Source organism: Cavia porcellus, unplaced genomic scaffold (assembly GCF_034190915.1).
Source record: "Cavia porcellus strain 051 isolate PalLab524CR breed Dunkin Hartley unplaced genomic scaffold, mCavPor4.1 scaffold_15, whole genome shotgun sequence".
In the NCBI taxonomy this organism is placed as follows: domain Eukaryota; kingdom Metazoa; phylum Chordata; class Mammalia; order Rodentia; family Caviidae; genus Cavia; species Cavia porcellus.
This window is the reverse complement of record NW_026947498.1, coordinates 72867997-72887735: the sequence shown is the minus strand read 5'-3', so window position 1 is coordinate 72887735 and position 19739 is coordinate 72867997. Positions and strand designations below refer to the sequence as shown.

The following is a 19739-nucleotide window of genomic DNA, read 5'->3' as shown; positions in this document are numbered from 1 at the left end:
CAAGTTGAGGATCTGCAGTGAGCACAAAATGCATACTGGATTTTAAGGCTCAGTATAAAAAATGTAAAAATTTCATCAATAGTTTTAAAATAGATTGCATATTGAAGTGATAAGTTAGTTATATTGGATGAAATTAAATGTATTATTAAAAGTCATTTGGCTGCCTTTCTTTTGGTTTTTATTATCACCTGCAATAGCCGGGATTAAACATAGATCTCTATACATACTAGGTAAGCAATCGACCTCTAAGCTACTACCTCTTTTCACTTTTTTTAAAATTGTTACTACAAAATTTAGAAGCACACATATGACTCAGGATTGAATTTCTGATGAATAGTGCTGCTTTGGGAAGAAGTGAGTCTTTAGTCGATGGGGCTGGCATTCGAAATACCGGTTCATCTTCACTTAGGCAGCAGAAGAGCCTGACTGCCCCGGAGAGGATAGGAGGCTGCCCTCACGGGTCATTGGCCTTGGTACAGGTTCTCAGAGTGAGGTGCGGGCAAGTTGAGCTGATCCTTGTGTCCTGGGACAGGGACCACTGGAATGGGTCTCATGAGGTTTGAGCTGAGAAAAGAGGAAATGTGGATACCACAGAGTCCCTCCTGTTGATTATCTGTCACTTCCCTTCTCATTTTTGTTTGAGCAGTTGTCTGAGGCAGGAATAGCAGCTAGGCTTTTCCACTTCCTTATTCTACCTCGCATGCAACCACTAAACTAACCTCCTCTGCACACTGTGGTCCAGCAGTCTTTCCCCTCAGACACAGCCCCAGTCCCTCTGTGGCTGAGTTCCAGGGGCCTGGTCACCCGTCCCTTGTGCAGTCAATTTGTTCATCCCAAAATGCCTCTTGCATCCTCCATCCATCTACATCATTCCCTTCCTGATTGAATCTCCTGTTCCTCCTCTTGGTTTCTACCAACCCATTCTACCACTTTTCAGAGCCCACCTGCAGTCCATCTGTCTCCAGATGTCCTTTCAGGATGTCCAGCCCCCGGAGGTCTGTTTTCACAACTTGTAGTACTGGTTTTAGCACAAGCCCATACGTCTGCTGCCCAAGGCTCTGCTCTATGATTCTTGCATTATCAGATTTCCTGTATTGGTTCTTTCACTGTGCTTAGCTTACCTTCTCATGGTCCCTTTGGTCTGGACCAATGGAATAAGCAGATTCTCAAAGAGCAGGCAGGATGGGGCACTCATGTAATCCCAGGAGAATTCCAAGTTCAAGCCCAGCCTACTGAACTTAGTGAGACTCTATCTCAAAATTAAAAAAAAAAAAGGATTGGGAATGTAGCTCAGGGGAAACGCTCTAGATTCAATGCCCTAAATACATACATACATGCATACATAAATTGAGACATGAAATGAATCTCCAGTTTAGCAACTACTAAAAATGATCACATTTATGTCATATATCCTATAATTTTCTTCTCTCATAAATTGTTTAGATATTTAAAAACAGGGCCCAGACACCAGTCATTTCATGCCACTATACTTTGGAATTGGTCAATGACAGATGTGGAAGTTTTTAAAAATATGTAACCACTATGGTATTGTCATATTTGATAAAATCTGTAATAATTACTTGGCATTGCCCAATACCCAAATTTCTCTATTCCCAGAATGTCTCTTTCCATCCTGTGTCAAAATGCACTTGACATAAAATTAACTGCCTTAGCCATTTTTCAGCATACACTTCAGGAGTGTTGTATATATTCACATTGCTGTGTAACGGCATTGCTGTGTAATCCAGACCTCTTTTCATCTTGAAAAACAAAAATTCTGTGTTTATTAAATAATAGCTCCCCCTTTCTCTCTCTCCCAGCCCCTGGCAGCCACCTTTTTACTTTTGCATTTATGGGTTTGATTACTTTAGAGACCTCATGTAAGCAGAATCATACAGCATTTAGTATAAGATTTATTAATGGTCTATTGAATTTATTATAAGATTTATTAATGTTGCAGTATATGCTGGTTATCCTTCATTTTGAAGGCTGAATGATATTCCATTATATGTGTACACTGCATTTTTTTTATCCATTCGTTTGTCAATAGTCACTGGATTGGTTCCACCTGTTTGGCCATTGTGAATAGAGCTGCTATAAACATGAATATACATGTTTCTCCGCAAATCCCTGTTTTTTATTTTTTAGGGTATATACTTTTTACTGGAATTGCTAGATCATATAACAAAGTCTCTTAATTTCTTGAGGGCCTGCTATATATTACAACAGCAACTATATCATTTTCTGTCCCTACCAACATTGCAAAGTGATTCTTCTGTTTGTTTTTTCAGGTAGGGTCTCACCTTACAGTCCAGGCTGGCCTTGAACTCACTAGATAGTCCAGGCTGGTATCAAACTCACTGTGATCCTCCTTTCTCAGCCTCCTGATTGCTGGGATTACAGGTGTGCACCACCACACCCAGCTGCTCCACATTCTAATTTCTCTGCATCTACACCAATACTTGCTATATTTTGGATGTTTTGATAGTAACCATCCTAATGGATATGATGTGATTCTGATTGATTTCTCTGGCTACTGATTTTGAGCATTTATTTGTGTGCCTATTTTTCATGTGTACATCTTCTGCAGAGGAATATCTGTAAGTCATTTGCCCATTTTTGAATCACATTGTCTTTTTGTTGTTGAGTTATAGAAGACTTATACCACAGTGTTACTAATTAACTACAATCTCCCTTTCTGCAGTTTCATTTACCCACAATCAAGGTTGGTCTGAAAATATTAAGTGGGAAATTCCAGAAATAAGCAATATCCTGATGTTTTTACTTGAGCATCATTCTAGGAGCATGATGAAATCTATTCTTGTCCTGATTTCTCTTGAACTGGGCAGGCAGCATCTCTTTGTCTAATGCATCCATGATATACATACTACCTGCCTGCTGATCACTTCATAATTGCATAGGCTAAGGCCCAAATCAAGGTATCACTTTGTTTCTTTTTTTCTTTTTTTTAAAATCTTTTTATCGGTACTGGGGATCGAAATCATAAAATCTTTTTATTGGTACTGGGGATCGAAATCATGACCGCCTGCTTGCAAGGCAGGTGCTTATGCGCTGAGCTAAATCCCAGCCCCATCACCCTGTTTCTATAGAGGGTTTGGTACTTCCTGCATTTCAGGAATCCACTGGCGTTTTGAAACATATGACCCACAATGAAAGGGGATCACTCTATAGTCTGGATTAATCTCCTTAACCAAACATTATTTCTTTGTACTTGGTCTATTTAAATCACAACCCAACAAAGTCCTTCTACTTGAGTAAGTTTTGTTATGACTCACATCTTACATAATCTGAAGGAAATCCTTCTCTGTTTTTCTCTCTTGTCATCGACTTGTGGAAAAGTCCAGGTCCATTCTCACACTGAATTAACCTTCTGTAATGCATCTTTGTTGCTTCTCTGCAAAACTTCCTGCTTTTATTTTTGGTAATTACAGCAGTGAATCTTCCCAGAGACAGCAATCGCAAGACTATCTCCCTGGATATGGGCAGCACAAGGCAGATCCTGGAGAAGTTGCCGGGAAAAATGGAGGGGAAAGTCCTGTCTCAGGAGCCTTACCAGATATTCTCAAAGGCCAAGAGCTGGGTCAGGGAGCTCACAGCAGGCAGGAGCCCATGTACCAGGTCATGCATCTTCTGATGCCCCACTGGAGGGAAAGCTTCAGTCACCAAGGCCCGAGTGCTATAATATGCAATGGAGTTTGTCTCTGGGTTAGGATGATGGTTGCAGTTTTTGGTTGATTGTATTTTCAAAATTGAAAGCCAGGCATTGTGGCATGTACTTGTAATTCCAGCATTTGGGAGACTAAAGCAGGATTGCGGTGAGTTCAAGGCCAGTCTAAAACATATAGCAAGATCTTACCTCAAAACAAAACAAAAAATCAAAAAATTCTAGAATGAACAATGAAATAGTAGTGTCTTTGCCTTCAAAAATAGATCAGTAGCTTTTCCTGACATAGATATGACCAAGGAAGACATCAAGGACACAGCTGAGTCCTCAGAAGTGTGACAGGAGCGGGGTCCTCCAGACTCCTCCAGAAAAGCAGGGCTATGCCCTGGAAGAGCAGCCCCACGACATGGCACAGTCCCGAGGAGACCTATCCTGCTGGCTCTGCGCATCTGGAGCTGAGGCCAGTGTTCTTGGCTCTGCCTGCTGTACTCTCGAGGTCTGAGCCTGTAAGGAAGGGTCCAGCTGCCCTTGCCTGGAAAAGTCTTACCCAGGTTACTGCTTTGAATCTCTTTACACACAGGCACAAACACACACAAACAAGCACACCTTCCCAAAATAGAACAGTCTTTATTATAAACTTAGAATAGAAAAGAACAAGTGACAGACATTTCTCAGATGTCTTTGAAATTCTCATAAGCATATAAAACAGGTATAGAACATGCTCTTTCCAAATTGCTTTAAAATGCCCAATATTGAAAGGGGACAGATGCATGGCATCTAAGTGCTTCAACAAGATGGCACACACTGGGTTCCATTCCTTCCCAAGTGAGGAGGTAAAGCACCTTGCTCCTGCCTGGCTGACGGCAGAACAGAGAAGACACTTGCTTACTACTGAATTTGGGGCTCTGAACTCTACCCTAGGGTACAGAGACCTGTGACCATGACATTTTCTCCCTGATACACAGCTTGATAGGACCCAAATGGGAAGGAGAAACAGCCAGGCCTACAGCTTGCTTGCTGTGTGAAGCCAAGCAGCTCTCTGTCAACCTGCAGTTCACTGGACATACAAATGCCAACATGTTGTGGTCTTTCCAGAAAGAGTGCCCCATTTTATTAGAAGACATGCTCAGGTCCCCTGGATGATGGGACTCATACCTGTGGGAGGTGCACTGTGCGTCTATCTATGTCAGTGTACGAGATGGTATGTAGGCCACAAGCTTCAGGGTAGAACACACCCGTCTTTGTCAATAAACAAGGCAATCAAGGGAGCTCACTATGGTGGCCAAGGAAAGAAAGGTCGGAAAGGTCTCTGCTGACACTGCCCTGGTGACCCAGCCCCATAGCACATATCTGATAGATATTCCAGAAGCCAGAATCCCATTCTGGGTCCCACAGAACTGCAGCGTACTTATGGGTATCTGGACAGGTGGCAATGAAAAGCAGCCCTAAACGCTTAGGGGACTGTTCAGGGCTCTTGGGAATTTGTCACTACTTGAGAGAGGACAGAGGCTAGGAAGAGTCAACAATCCAGGTGATAGGAAGCCCCATTAGCGAATCCATCTTGAGCTGGGATGCCCCACTGGGATCAGCCTGCATTTCCATCTGCCCAGTGAAGAGGAGAGAGGATATGGGGTGGCAATGAGGTACCAGCCGGCCCATAGTCCCAGTAGTGGTCCTCATGGCGTCTTGGAAAGGCCAGCTCTCCCCCGAAGAGCCAGAGCACTGCTTCACCACTTCCTTCAGGGATTCAAAGGCAGCTACTGCCTGATCTCCACTTCCTATTTGCCAGGTGAAGAAAGGGAGGTGAAGACAGATGAATGGCTCAGAGGTGGCTTGGCTGCGCATCACTGTCCTGGCCACATGAGCCACTCGTTCCATGCAGGACCTAAAACTTGGTGTCCATACAGTGTCTGGTTGCTACAGGTGTCTTGGCAGCTGGCATCTCTAGGAATGAAGATGTAGGTAGACCACAGATTCCCTTGCAAACACAGAAGAGGCAGGGACAGATGGGCACAGACAGGGAGCTAGAAGCAGGGTTCCAGAGCCACCTTCAGGGTAAGGACAGGGCTTTGGCAAGGCGGGTCCAGAACCAAGACTTGGTGCAGGGGTTGGTGTAGTCGCAGACTGTGATGAACCGCAGGATGCTGGGGAACTCCTTCTTCATTGCCTTGTACTTAATGGGGATCAGTCTCTTTTGATGTACACCTGCAAGCCAAGGGGTCTTTACATCCTGGAACCAGGATGTGAAGACGCAGTCCCAGTCTCCAAACCCAGGAATGATACCAACTCTTCCTTAGCTAGGTAGTACCACATAAAGAGGCACATAGATGCAACCGCACACTAGCCCAGCCACAAAGACCTGTAGAGGTCCTTTGGTGTTAATTCTGTGGCCCCGAGAGAAGGCCGGTATTTTAAGGCTCCATCTGCACACTTCTCTCTGGTCAGGGTAGGGCTGAGCTTACCTGGAGAGAGGCTGAGAGCAAACTTGGTCTGGAAGTCACATTCCTTGCTCTGCAGGTAATCATCTGAGACAACCACCACCATCCGGCGGCACCTATGGGAAAGTGGGCAGGGCACAGACTGTGGTAACTCACTTTAACATACCTTCATGGAGCCAGGGCTGGCAGAAAAAGCTCAGCATCTGTACTCCTAAGTTCCGCACACACCCACCTAACCCTAGACTTCTACCTAACCTCTTCTCGATGAGCTCACTGGCGATGGACCAGACACAGGTTCCTGGCAGGACATCACGGTCAGACACACACAACTTCAGTCGATAATCTGTCTGCTCCAGTTGCCGTATCATCTCCTGCACAAACTGGATGTCGCTGGGGCAGTAGCAGATGAAGGCATCGAAGTACTCTGGTGCTTGGCCTGTGTAGAGCGTAAAACGGATGGCCAGAGTGCACAGGATCCTGGGGAAGGCTCCGGCAGGAGTCGCCTACCTAGGCAACCTGGTCCTGGTCCCTGCACCCACCTCAAAATGCCAATGACACACACACACATACAAAGTGTCCTCCCCATCAGGAGAAAGACAAGCCCTCCTGGGGGCCAAGCCCTGAGTTAACCATGACTCAGACCCATCATTTCATGAGAGTCTCAGAGCAATTCAGAGGTAGAACTATTACGCCATTTCCTAGGTGTGGAAACTTCAGCTCAGAAAAGTAAAGTAATTTGTTCGAGGACGCACAGCCCAGCTGCTTGCCACATCCACGCTCTGCATACTAGCCTGTCCCTGTCCCACCTGTGCCGTGGAACAGTGCTGGTTCCTTACCCAGAGGGTCATCCAGTGTGGTGATGCCAAAAGGCTCTTCTGTGCGTGGGACACTGCTGTCCACTCTGGCCACTTGTAAGGGTTTCTCAGACTCCTCCTGCTGCTGCTTCAAAATGTACTTTTGGCAATCCTCCTCTGTGGGGAAGAGACAGGATGACTCAGTCTCCTAAGGAGGCCCCAACCCTCCACTCAGTTTTGTAAAATTCTCTGTACTATTGGGGAGTCCCAAATTGCCTCAGTCAGGAGGCATTCCTTGTCCCACTTCCCACATCGGGGATGCTGGTCAGTTCTATGGCTTTGAGAAGCAGAGCACACCCTCTATTCCCCATCCACAGGAGTCAGGTCCTTCCAACAGGATGCCTGTGGCCATTAAGGAAGTCACCGAGGTGAGGCTTCTGTCTCTTATGTCCCTTGGACCCCAACAATGGAAGCATGGTCTGCTTCTTCCAGCAGCTAGGACAGATGTGAGCAGGGGACTGGCAAAACAGAAGGCCAGGTCTAGTCACAGTGAAGGAACCAACTCCTAACCAGAAAGGGGCACCTGCATTGGGGCAGCTGACAGCCGGTGCAGGTACTTAGGTAAGCCAGTGAGAGGCAGAAGGGGTCGCATTTCTTGAGCCACTGAGGCTTTCTACACCACAGGTTTTATTCCCTCACCTGACCTGTTGCTCTGCCTCACATACCCCTGATGTCCCTACAGCCTGATTCTGACTCCTGGCCCAATCCAAAAAAAAGCCTTTGTCCAAGCTCATCGCCTACCTTCCCCCATCTTCCAGTCCTCCCCATCTTTCCAGAACAGTAAAAAGCAGCGCAGGCTTGCCCAGCCACCCAACCCCACTTCTCGTGCCTTCTCCGGAAGGAGGGTCTAGGCAGGCGCAACTGGCTGCTGAGGCCAGTGAGCTCAGCCTTCCCTGCCCAGCTACAAGGCCAGGAAGCGGGCGTCCTTACCGATGCTGGACCTCAGTTCCAACAGCACGTCGTTGCGGTCCAGCTTGGCGAGCAGCTCCAGCAGCTGGCCCACGGACGCTCCAGGTCGGCCCTGCCAGGCGTCCAGCAGGCTGCCGGTGGGGTCAAGGCGCGACTCCAGCTGTCTGATCTCCAAGTAGTCGAAGCCCATCTCCTCCGCCAGCACAGTCCAGTCAGCTGCCACCTGCGTCTTGGCGTTCAGGAACAGCGACAGGCGGCGGCGCACTCGCACATTGAGCGCAGTGAGGGGCAGCGAAGACATGGAGACCGCGGGTGGCGCAGAGTCCTTGCCGGGGACACTCGAAGCCATGGTGGCCCAGAGCCTCGGGTCGCGTCGCCGCCGGGCCGGTGGCTTCTCCTTCCTCTGCGGCTCTGCTTGCTCCGCCCGCTTTCGCTTTCCGAGAAGCGCCGCCCCGCACGGGGTGCAGAGGTGGGGCGCCCGCTCCTGCCCTCGAGATTGTGTGTGTGTGGGGGGGGGGGGAGCAGCGGCTGTGAACCAAGAACTTGCCCTTTGACGTTTGGGGAGGTCGACTGATCTGCCCTCTAGGGTCTGCTGGTGGTGGGGTTGGGGCGGGAGCGCGGGAAGGCGACCCTCGAGGGGACGTAGAAAACAGTTTTGTTCCTTGGGATGTGATGACCCACAACCCCTCCCTTGGGGATATAAGAGATTCACGCGGCCCTGCAGTCGAGGACGATGAGGAGGGAACCAGGGGAGCAGGCACCGGATCCGCCCTGCGAAGTCTCTGGGGCCGCACAACCCAGAGACCACTGAACCTTGCCAGTAAGGAGCCCGAGGAGAGACCAGCTGTGCATGGGGGAGAGGATGAGAAGGGGGCACAAGCTTTTGGCGTCTGAGCCCTGGGTGGGTGGGTGGCGGCGCTGTTCCCTAGGGATGGGATTTGCAGAGTTGCATGTCCTTCTGGATCGGGCATGCCAAGTATTACTCTCCAGCGTCTCGGGTAAACACATGGCTGTGCCCCCTGGGAATGGAAGGCACCTCGTTTTGTAGTCTAGATATGGAAGCCCCGATTTGTTCACTCATTCAACAAGTACGCAGGCACCCAGACACAGGGTATCCTCTGCCTTGGTGGAGAGCCCTCCTAGTGGGAAGGTCAGCACACAGAAGACCAACCACCTAGGTAGGCACAAAACTGACGTCAGAAGGGTAGTGTCTGTCTACAATTAAAAAGCACAGCTTTGCAAAATCCTTTCTCCGCGCCGTCCCGTCGTCCCAGACTGCCTCTTGTCATCTGGGAAAACATCTCGGGAGAAGCGATTTCGTCGGAGCAGATCTCTGCAACTCGGCTCAGGTCCTGGAGCCAGCGGCGCTGCAGGGCCCACGAGGAAGGGGAACAGGAGCTGAAGTCCCGACTGCCTTCAGCATCTACTGCAAGAATCAGTGCGCTTGCCGGGCGTGGTGGCTCATGCCTGTAATCAGGAGGATCATTACGAGTTCGAGACCAGCCTGGGCTACAAAATGAGCTCAAGACCAGCCTGAACTGCATAGCGAGACCCTGTCTCAAAAAAGACAAAAAAAAAACTCAGTGTGCAAAAGTCCTGGGGGCCAAGGCTTCCATTTGGCGGCTGGCAGGACTTTGACAGGGAACTTTTGAGTTTCGGTCGGGTTCCGTTCGATTTCCGGTCGGGTTCCCTCCCCGACGCCCAGAGTAAGGCTCGGCCACCGGTTTGGCAACAAAAGGTTGCGAAAGAGGCGGAAATGTTCTGGGTGGGGCTTATGAAAGGCTCACCTCCTGATTGGCCGCGGAAGCCCATAGTAGGCGGGACTTTGAATGGAAAGAGGCAGTTCCTGTGAGCCGAAGTGGTTGGGGGTGGGGGCGTGTCCTCAGGCACTTTCTTCTTCTGATTGGCTGAGGTGGAGATGGGCGGGACCTCTGCCTCTCGGCTGTTAGTTTAGGCGTCAGCTGGCTGTAGTTAGACCTCTGGGCGGGGAGCAATGTGCGCCTGCGCGGGCTTTGGCTTTTCTTTCCCAGAAACTGAACGTTAAACCCTGATCTGAATGCTCAGCTCAGCTAGCGGTGCGATGTGGAGGCTGCAGGTGGTGCTCGGTCACCTGAGTGGTCGGCCCCAGTCGAGGCCGGCGCTGCAGGCCGAGCCATGCCTCAGTGGTTTCCCGCCCGCCTCGGCCGCGGACGTGGTGGTGGTTCACGGACGCCGCACACCCATCGGCCGAGCGGGCCGCGGCGGCTTTAAGGTGAGGCCATGGGGCGAACGCCGGGCTGAGAGGACCCGTGAGGGCTGGGGTCGCCCTGTGCCAAGGCGGGGTGTGGGAGCCGGGCTCACTGGGCTGCGTCCCGCTGCAGGACACCACTCCCGACGAGCTCCTGGCTGCCGTCCTGACTGCGGTTCTACAGGACGTGAAGCTGAGGCCCGAGCAGCTGGGAGACATCTCCGTGGGTGAGCCTGCCACCTGGTCTTCTGTCCTCCCGAGCCCACACTTCCCCGCCCTAGTTTTCACTGATAGGACTGGCAGTGCACTGTGCTGGCTGCGGCCCTAGCTTAGGAGCCAGTCACTCCCACTGCAGACACCTCTCTTGCACGCGCATTCGCCTATTAGCAGAAACGTCAGCCTATTGGCCTCAAAAAGCAGCAGTCAGAAGCGCAAACATTATACCCAGGTTCCTAGACAATCCAGGAGACAGGATTCTGTACCACCATGACACCCTGTCTGTGTCAGGAGAGAAGAGGAAGAATGTCAAAAACCCTCTAGTGTCCCAGCTCATGTACAGATGGAGAAACTAAGGCTCGGCAAATTTGCCCTCAAGCTAGGATATGAACCAAGGGCCCGGACCTTCGTTCAGGACAACCTCATTTTTTACACGATGTGTCCTCCCTTATTAATTATTTACTCATTTATTTGTCGTTTTGAGACCAGGTCTTGCTATGCAGTTCAAGCTGGCCTTGGGGCTCACTTTGTTGCCCAGGCTGGTCTCGAACTTGGAATAGTCCTCCTGCCTCAGCCTCTTGAGTGCTGGATTACAGGCATTTGCCACCACACCTGACTCACATAGTATGACAGACCAGTTTCATACCTGATGCCAACCTGGGAATCAGGGTTTCTCCTTTAACAAGCCTGGGAGAAGGATACTTGGTAGAAGTCTGCATTCTCCGAATGTCATTCCCTCACCACAGGACCAGTTCTGTTAGACTTGAAGCTTTGCTTTGCAAGGTTCCTCTTTCCTTAGAGCTAAGCCTCAACTTTGAAGGGCAAGCCACCTGTCCTGTCTCTGCTTATTTAAAGAGCAGGGTGCAAAGCAAGTAAGTTTGAGACCCTCTGCTACTGGGGCTGGTTTATGACAGGACAAGCTGTTGATTCACTCTGCTGAAACCCTAAATTCCAGTCTCAAATGAACCTGAATAAACACCTAGAATGTGTCCTCTCTGGTACTCAGCTCAGCTGTCCTGTACTGCTCAGAACATCACCTGGCACTAAAAGGTTTTTTTCCATAGGAAATGTGCTTCAACCTGGTGCTGGAGCCCTCATGGCCCGGATTGCCCAGTTTCTGAGGTAACCTTTTTTTTTCCTGGCTGTGGGTTGGCCTTTTGTATCTGTCTCCTTTTTTCCTTCGTATCTCTTAAGTGGGATCTTGGCCCAGAGAATGCAGCCGATGGGTGGTAGAAGATGAGGTTGGATCCCAGACATTGGAGTAACCAAAGTCCTTGCAACCCTGCTCTTGTAGACCCAACCTCTCCTCTGTTTTGAGGAGTGTTGTGCAACGCTCAAGAGGTGAGACACACAGGGCTTTGGGACTAGAGCAAAGGTTTTGTGTATCTTTGCTAAGTGTGGACTCTGTCCTCATTGGCAGGTGCATAACCACATAAGCAGTATCAACTGTGACTTTGCTTCTTTTGCAAATTGAGCATTCTGGGAACTCTAGTTTCAGTCCATGAGCAGAAGCTTGGGCATAGGGCAGCATCCTGGGGAAGGCAAGCGGTTGGACCCCAGAAGGCGCCTTCATCACCTTGCTCTTCAGCACTTGACCTCCCAAGGTGGGAAAGCAGGGTTAAATTATTTTAACATGTGGCTTTGTATTTCCAGCTGCATGAAGTACAGATAGTACTGTAGAAACATTAGCCAGAGATAAAATAGGAAACAAAACAAAACAACGTCTTGAACTAAGCAAGATTCAGACTGCTTACAGTGCAATTCAAGGTCTCTCTTTGTCTATAGAGTTAGCTTTTTGGCTCATATCTCAGATGCTTACTCACTTAGACTTTCCCGCCTTTAACCAGCCTGTCTGCCTGCTATTTCCCTATGCTGTGCATTCTGCTCAGCGGTATAAGCATCTGCCTTGCAAGCAGGCGGTCCTGAGTTTGATCCCCCGCACCGAGAAAAAAAAAAAAAGCCTTGGCTCATTCTGCCCCTTAGGGGTGCTGTCCCCACATTCAGTCTCTGCCCAGCTAAACCCTGCCTAAACATAGTGTCACCATTTCAGCATGGTTTCTCCAAGCTCGCAGACTTCAGATGAGAGGCTTTCTGCTGCGGTAGCTGCCCATGTGCTTCTCTGTGATGTGGCCATGACATTGGCCTGGCTACTGCAGTCCCTGTGGGAACATGAACTCCCAGCTGTGCGGGGTCACTAAGGCTGAGGAGTAGGGATGTTTTCTTCTTTGTGCCTGTCACAGCAACACCTGCATGGCTCTGTCCTTTGAGGGAAAGGGATATGTCTGGCTTTCGTTGTTGAACCTTTAGAGGAAGAGACGAAATGATCCCTCTGGACCAGCCAGGCATCCCTTGCCTTGGGTTGAAGAGAATCATAGAGAAGGAGGGCAGGTGCTTTTGAGGTTCTCAGGAGCAGCCATCTTCAGAGACAGGGTCTGTCCAGAGCTGTCCACCTCAGGCTCCATAAACCTGCCTGATACGGAGCCAAAACTGCCAGGTTGGCCTGGGTCTGCTGACGTAGAACCATAATCCCAGCACTCTGAGAGACCAATGCAGGAGGATGTCAAGTTCAAGCTGGGCCTGAGCAACTTGGCAATTTAGTGAGACCCCTTCTCAAAATAGTAAGCTGGGGATGTAGCTTATTGCAAAGGCCTGGGGTTCAAGCCCCAACACTGGGGGAAAAGTGGTTGTTCTTCTGGGTCTGTGCTCTCCCCAAGGAGGACAGTCGTGTGGCCCAGTGACACAGGCTTGTTTTCTATGAGAACCTGGCAGGGCAAGAGACTGACTACTGTATCCCTTCTGTTGCAGTGGTATCCCAGAGACCGTGCCCTTATCTGCTGTCAATAGACAGTGCTCGTCGGGACTGCAGGCAGTGGCCAACATAGCTGGTGAGTTGTGGCTGGGGAATTTTGGTGGTCATGGACTGGCCTTGCTGCTGACCCCACAGGTTTGGTCCATAATTGTTGCTGCTCTGGGCCACAGTGTATGTTTCTTCCTGGACTCTGAGCACAGAAGGAATACAGGAGCAGCCCTTGCCACTGTCCTAGGTCTCTTCTGGATCCCCTGGGTCTTTGTTTCTGAGGCTGTGTTGAGTCACACATAGAAAACAGTAGGGGCTGGGCATGGTCCTAAAACTGGGGAGGCTGAGGCAGGAGGATCACCGTGAGCTCGAGGTCAGCCTGGACTACATACTGAGATTCTGCCTCAAAACAAAACAAAGCAAGCAGGGAAGGGACCTTAGTGCTCCCAGAGATCCCTCTGGCCGAGGTGGTTATGAAATGCTTTTGTTGCAGGTGGCATCAGAAATGGGTCTTATGACATTGGCATGGCCTGTGGGTAAGAATTTCTTTTTGCTGGTGTTTATTAACCAACTGTGATGGTCTAACTAACTCTTCTCAGCTTTCTAAGGCGGTGATTTTGGAATGCTCTCCGAGACACTCTGGGCAGCTGGTTGAGAATTAGTTTGCGCAAATGAAGCCCAAAAGCGGCCCCAACACCAACTGCTTGAGAATGGCTCACATGTGGAGACCAGCGGGGAGGGACAGTTGGTCTCGGCTTTCTTTCTTAGAAATCTGTCAGGCTGGAAATGTGGTCAGGCACACTGAGGAAACAGAGCATTTGTGTTCCTTTTGAGAGTAGAGTGGCAATTTTGGTTCCCTAAAGCCAGAGGCCACTTCCTGCTTTATACCTAACTATTCATTTTACAAAACTGTCTGTCCACTGTCCCCACCTTTGTCCCCAGGTAGAAACATTTGAGTGCCTGCTGGCTTTTGAGGGCATACCGTAATTGGATCTCTGATGATTTGGTCACTGCCACCTCTACCCAGCTCTGTCTGCTGGAAGCATTTGGCAGTGCTTGAAGGGAAGGGAAGGGCACTGGGGCCCAGGCTGGGAATGTCTGGTGTGAGGTAGACAGGCTCAGGAGGTGAGCGGCTGGGTTCTGATGTGTCCATGCCACCTTTCAGATCCTCTTTTGAGGGTCTTGACAGAAAGCACTGCTGTCCCCTGACCAGGTGAGGAGTATGTGGTGCTGGGCTTCCTGACTTATGTCTCAGTTGGAGAACAGCCACAAACAGAGACAAAGTCCACTGCCTAGCCTGCACTTCGATGTCTGTCACATTCCTGTCTCATGTGAGGTGTGGGTAACTAGAAGAGAGGGGCTGGAGCCTTCATAAAGCTTCCTTAGGATCTTCTGATTCTCCAGCAGGTTAAGGGCCAGAGGCTGGGTTATTATGGAGCTGGGCTAGGAGAGCAAGATCTGATGGTCCCTGAGGGCTTCAGCAGGCAGTGTCACCCTGGAAGTCGGAGGTGGGAATGAGTGCTGGGGACATACTGAAATGGGACCAGAATTGGTGACTGTGAACAAATTCCTCTCTGCCGAGGACATCAGTGTCCTCGTCTATAAAGGCTACACCTACTTCAGCTATGTCTGGGTTTGTAAGAGGAATCAATGAAGCTGTAATCAGGTCTAACACCATGGAGCATGCGTCACGTGGCTGACCATGTTTTTAGTGTCCTCAGGCCTGCAAAGAGTTGAAACTAGTGCTGGGCTCGGAAAATACTCAGGCAAGGTCCGCTGTGGTCCTTCTTGAGGTCTGATACCTTGCCTTTCTCTTGTCTCTCTCACGAACTTTCCTTTCTTCTCAGTCGCTCGCACCCTCAGGACTTTGCAGACTCTTGATGTGAGATCTGCTCTTGCTTTAAAGACATTTGTCTCAGCTGGGCATGGTGGCACATACCTGTAATCTCAGCACTCTAGGTGGCTGAGGCAGGCAGGTCACAAGTTCAATCCTAGCCCGGGCATCTTAACGGTTTAGTGAGATTCTGTCTCAAATTAAAAAATAATAAAAAGACTGGCGATATAGCTCAGAGCAGAGGCCCTGGGTTTAGTACACACTACAAAACAAACAAATGAAAAAATATATTTATTTCTTTTTCCTCTGTACCTGAGGCCTGAGGGCAGGGCCTGGGCACATTGGCTGTGTTTCCTGCACCATGCCGGACACTGGAATGCTTTCCCCAGGAAACGATGACTGGCTGGGTCAGCTGTTGTGCTGGGAAGCGTGACTCTGCTCCAGGATGCATGGCCAGAGCAGTGCTGTGTCCAGGTGGAAGAAAGTAGAGTCAGGTTTCTGCCACCCTGCAGCCCTAGCTCTGCCTTGGCCAGCCACGTGCCCTCTCGTGCCTCACAGACTGCATGATGGCATTCTTGAGGGCTCCACGTGTTCAGCCATCCCTGGGGGTTCCTACTAGGGCTCCTCTTTCTTCTCCTCAGGGTGGAGTCCATGTCCTTGGCTGAGAGAGGGAATCCCGGAAATATTACCTCACGTCTGCTGGAAAATGAGAAAGCCAAAGACTGTCTGATACCCATGGGGTGAGTTCTTGGCCGCAGCTCCCTGCGCTGTGCCCCTAAGTTCTCTGCTCATCCTGGAGCAGGGGTGCAGGAACTTTCTCATCTCTGTGACTGGCAGTGCAGGCCTTGGCTTACTCCCTTTGGTGTCCATGCTCGGGGTGTGGCTCTTGATTCTGCCCTTGGCTTTTATTTCCTGGTGCTCCGTAGTGGTCTCTAACCCACTGAGTTTTCAAACACCCCACCATCTCACCTTCTGAAATACCTATTCTTGTGGAGGACCATGGCAGTGTCCTCTACAGCCTCAACAACCAAGGGAGTCAGAAGGAGAGGTTTTGACTCCTGATCATCTGGGGAGAGACCTCGGGCACTTTCAGGTATAGCAAAATATGTGCCACCCTTAGCACCTACAAGCAGGGTGTCCTGACTCCAGTGGTGTTTGAGGAGACTGAAGTTCACGTGCTGCGTCTCCACATGCTGCATCTCCCAGGACAGCCTGGAAAACCAGCGGCCAGGCTGTAAGGGCCCAGTGTGGCTCTGGGCGCTCAGGATAGGGACAGAGCCCTGCAAGGTGAGCAGAAGACTAAAGTGCAGCTGTTCCAGAGGGGACATGGGCATCCGCATCTCCCCACATGAAAGCACTTGTCCTCACAAATATGGACATTTGGTGAAGTGTGGCCAGTTAGCACTGCCCCTGCAGACCCTCCCACCCATCTCTACGTTGAGGCAGCTCACTGAGGAAACAGATTCCTGCTCTGCACTGTCTGCACCAAGCAGCCCTCTCCTTGGTGGGGTGTCTTTGGGATATGAGTGTCTGAGGATGTGGCCAGCATTGGTGATTACCTGCCTGTGCCCACACACATTCTGGGGCAGAGAGTGCTACCCCCTGGGTCCTCACCACCGTTTCTGTGGCATGGACTGGGTCCAGTGGGTCCCAGCCCTCAGGCTGCCAGACCCACACATGCTGATTTGCCATTTGTGTCCTAGGATAACCTCAGAGAATGTGGCTGAGCGGTTTGGCATTTCCAGGGAGAAGCAGGATGCCTTTGCACTGGCCTCCCAGCAGAAGTGAGTGCTGCTTGGGCTGGGACCTTAGAGGGCTGGAGAGCTAGGTTTTAAGGCCATCCTAGGTGATGTAAGGTAGAGCTGTCTGGAGGAAACAGCTGCCAAGGAGGGTTTTGTTGACCTCATGCCTTGCAATTGGAGGTGGAAGGAGGCTGTAGGATGTGGTGGCTTTTCTAGGTCTGTTACCTACTGCCCATAATGATGTGTCCTTCCTGGCTGGGCCTCACTTCCTCATTGTATAGCAAGGGCCAGGACTCTCTAACTGCTGGTGGCTTAGTGGCTCGTCATGGTAGCCACTGGCTTCTCTAAGGACCTAGAATGGGACTCAGGCCTGCTAGGGCCCTGCCATCTCAGGTTCTGTAGCAGTCTTGGAGAAGCATGCCGAGACTGGGGTTGGGACCGATACCTGAAGCATTCAGTGGCTCAGACCTTTGGGCAACAGCTGGTGAGATTAGCCAGCCCCTGCAAAAGAAACGAGGTATATGTGCCAGGTGGGTCTGTCCAAGGCAGGGATTCTCAGTCTCTTGGGGCCAGGTAAGAATTTGAGCATTTGTTGGAATCTTCAGGTTCCTTCCCATTAGACTGTCCTTGGGCATTTGTATTTATGACAACACATCAAAGAAGTTAGTGTACAGTACTCTAAATGTTGGGCAACTGGGGAATGGGTGAAATTCCGGTGTTGAAGTCCAACAGGAAAGCTAGGACAGATACTCATACCACTTCAGCCTCGGGGTGCTCCCTGACTAAGCTGAGTCCTTTCTGGATGAAGAACTGTAAGGGGACTGGGAACCACCACAAACTTCTTACTCCCCTGTGAGGACAGGACCAGCCTTGATGTATTCATGCTTGATATGGATATCTGGTGTGCAGAAGGTCTCAGATATGCCTCCCCATCACGGGGGCAGGCTGGGGTTCCGGAGAACCCCCAGAAGTCCCTTAGGGCCAGGCATGTCCCTGAATTTAGCAGCCTGCTGGAACTGGCAGAGAGCAAGGTCAGGGAGAAAGGGAAGTCCAGTAGAGTCTGACTCTGCTGTTGGTCCTGACAGGGCAGCAAGAGCCCAGAGCAGGGGCTGTTTCCGGGCTGAGATTGTGCCTGTGACAACCACCATACATGATGACAAGGGCACCCAGAAGAGCATCACCGTGTCCCAGGATGAGGGGATCCGTCCCAGCACCACCATGGAAGGCCTCGCCAAGCTGAAGCCTGCCTTTAAGGATGGCGGTTCCACCACAGCTGGTAAGCCTGAGTAGGGGCCCAGGGGGGAGCCTGGAGCGGATTGGGCCTCATGGCAAAGTGGCCGTGGAAGGGCTGGTTCTTCTCAGCCTCACCTTGATGGCTGTTGTTTGCTTGTAGGAAACTCTAGCCAGGTGAGTGACGGGGCGGCTGCCATCCTGCTGGCCCGGAGGTCCAAAGCCGAAGAGCTGGGCCTCCCTATCCTTGGAGTCCTAAGGTCCTACGCAGTGGTTGGGGTCCCGCCTGACATCATGGGCATTGGACCTGCCTATGCCATCCCTGCAGCTTTGCAAAAAGCAGGTAAGGCAGCTCCATCATACTTTACCTGGTGTCCCCGTCTTGCACAGCTGGGGCTGGGGAGGCACAGGGTGGGCGGCCTGTGGGTGCTGCAGGGAGAAGGTAGAACAAGCTCTTACCTCATTCCTAAGCCTCTGTGACCCAGAAACTGGGAATTCCTCACCCTTCCGGAAGACAGACCCTAGGCACTGTGGGCCTTTGCATGGGCGGGCCCAAGGAGACCCCAAGTCCTGTGGCGGGGCGGGTGTGTGCATGCTTCCAGCTCAGGCAGGCCTGTATCTTTCCTGCAGGGCTGACAGTGAATGATGTGGACATCTTTGAGATCAATGAAGCCTTTGCAAGCCAGGTGAGCCTTGTGTCTTGCTGTTGGCTGGGCCTGGGCAGCATGGGAGAAGGGAGCAGTCAGGACTGGCGCCAGGAGGGACACAGGTGCCAGCTGCTACTCTGGCTCCTTGCAGGCTGTCTACTGTGTGGAGAAGCTGGGCATCCCCCCTGAGAAGGTGAACCCTCTGGGGGGGGCAGTGGCTCTGGGCCACCCCCTGGGCTGCACTGGGGCCCGACAGGTCATCACACTGCTCAACGAGCTGAAGCGCCGTGGGAAGAGGTGAGGTTACACTTTGTGGGGTGTCTGGACTTTAGGAAGGTGGGGAAGTGAACATGCACCATACACATTGCTCAAAACTGGGGCCGCAAGGTGTAATCTCTACCTTCCTGAGGGCCACACTTGAAAGCAGTCCTGGGCTGCAGAGGATGTCTAGGTAGCCAGTGGGGACAGTTCCTGCAGATCTGGTCTGCTGGTTTTGCATCCTCTGTGTCCAGCAGGGCCTTGGGCCATGCAGTTGAGTGTGATTGAGGTGTTGGACATTGGGCCTCTCCCCAGCCAATGCGGTTTTGTTTCCCCAGGGCTTATGGAGTGGTGTCCATGTGTATCGGGACCGGAATGGGAGCTGCTGCTGTCTTCGAATACCCTGGGAACTGAGGCCCTGTCTGCGGACACTAGCTAGACAGTCCTGCTCTGGTGGCCAGAGGGGGACATTGCAGAAGCTAATCCATGTGGGACACTCAGTACTAATGAGGGGACAGGGGGCTAAGTCAAGTCACTTCAACTAATTTGGGCAATAGGAACACTACAGCACAATACAGAAGTGGGTGGGGTGTTGAGCTGCCCTGTCACACCCCAGCAACCGTGTCAAAGTCTGCATGGGTCACCCAGGCCACGGACCCTTGTGTAACTTCTGGGGGATGATGGCCTGGAGAATGAGGGGTATAATGGATGTAGAAAACACGTGTGATCTCATCTTGGTGGCTGTGGTTCTTTTCAAGGGCCAGCTTTCGCCTTGCTGATTTTGTCTGTGCCCCACCTCAGTAACAGGTGAGGAGGGAAACATGTGCACATAGCCCTGAACAGAGGCTGTATGTATGTAATAGCTGCCTTCCCTGAGGGCGAAGCTCAAACAGTCATGTCCT

The 19739-nt window shown here is 51.0% G+C and overlaps 2 protein-coding genes across 6 annotated transcripts; one reads left to right on the top strand and one right to left on the bottom strand.

The window, feature by feature from the left end:
- Positions 1-4292: 4292 nt before the first annotated feature.
- Myd88 (MYD88 innate immune signal transduction adaptor) lies at positions 4293-8320 on the bottom strand. The gene is made up of 5 exons (XM_003464139.4): positions 7908-8320; positions 6960-7094; positions 6379-6559; positions 6148-6239; positions 4293-5890 (listed from the first exon to the last, which is right to left on the bottom strand). The coding sequence occupies exons 1-5, from the start codon at positions 8233-8235 to the stop codon at positions 5736-5738; spliced, it is 891 nt and encodes a 296-aa protein (XP_003464187.4). The 5' UTR covers positions 8236-8320; the 3' UTR covers positions 4293-5735.
- A 1520-nt stretch (positions 8321-9840) lies between these two features.
- Positions 9841-19569, top strand: Acaa1 (acetyl-CoA acyltransferase 1). 5 transcript variants are annotated; one of them, XM_003464099.5, is made up of 12 exons: positions 9846-10137; positions 10247-10340; positions 11394-11451; positions 13135-13214; positions 13620-13662; positions 15602-15700; positions 16664-16744; positions 17788-17978; positions 18096-18275; positions 18563-18618; positions 18731-18876; positions 19176-19569. In XM_003464099.5, the coding sequence occupies exons 1-12, from the start codon at positions 9943-9945 to the stop codon at positions 19249-19251; spliced, it is 1299 nt and encodes a 432-aa protein (XP_003464147.2). In that variant the 5' UTR covers positions 9846-9942; the 3' UTR covers positions 19252-19569. The 5 variants fall into 5 exon arrangements, with proteins under 5 accessions (XP_063081249.1, XP_003464147.2, XP_063081251.1 ...); XM_063225179.1 differs by lacking the exon at positions 18731-18876 and having other exon boundaries at positions 9841-10137; XM_063225180.1 differs by lacking the exons at positions 9846-10137; positions 10247-10340; positions 11394-11451 and adding an exon at positions 11588-11933.
- Positions 19570-19739: the final 170 nt, after the last annotated feature.

Coding starts and splice junctions, on each gene's coding strand:
- Myd88 (XM_003464139.4), bottom strand. CDS start 8,235: ATGGCTTCGAGTGTCCCCGGCAAGGACTCTGCGCCACCCGCGGTCTCC. Junction 7,095..7,907: donor GGAACTGAGGTCCAGCATCG/GTAAGGACGCCC, acceptor TCTTCCCCACAG/AGGAGGATTGCCAAAAGTAC. Junction 6,240..6,378: donor AGTGAGCTCATCGAGAAGAG/GTTAGGTAGAAG, acceptor ACTTTCCCATAG/GTGCCGCCGGATGGTGGTGG.
- Acaa1 (XM_003464099.5), top strand. CDS start 9,943: ATGCTCAGCTCAGCTAGCGGTGCGATGTGGAGGCTGCAGGTGGTGCTC. Junction 11,452..13,134: donor CGGATTGCCCAGTTTCTGAG/GTAACCTTTTTT, acceptor CTTCTGTTGCAG/TGGTATCCCAGAGACCGTGC. Junction 17,979..18,095: donor TGGCGGTTCCACCACAGCTG/GTAAGCCTGAGT, acceptor GTTTGCTTGTAG/GAAACTCTAGCCAGGTGAGT.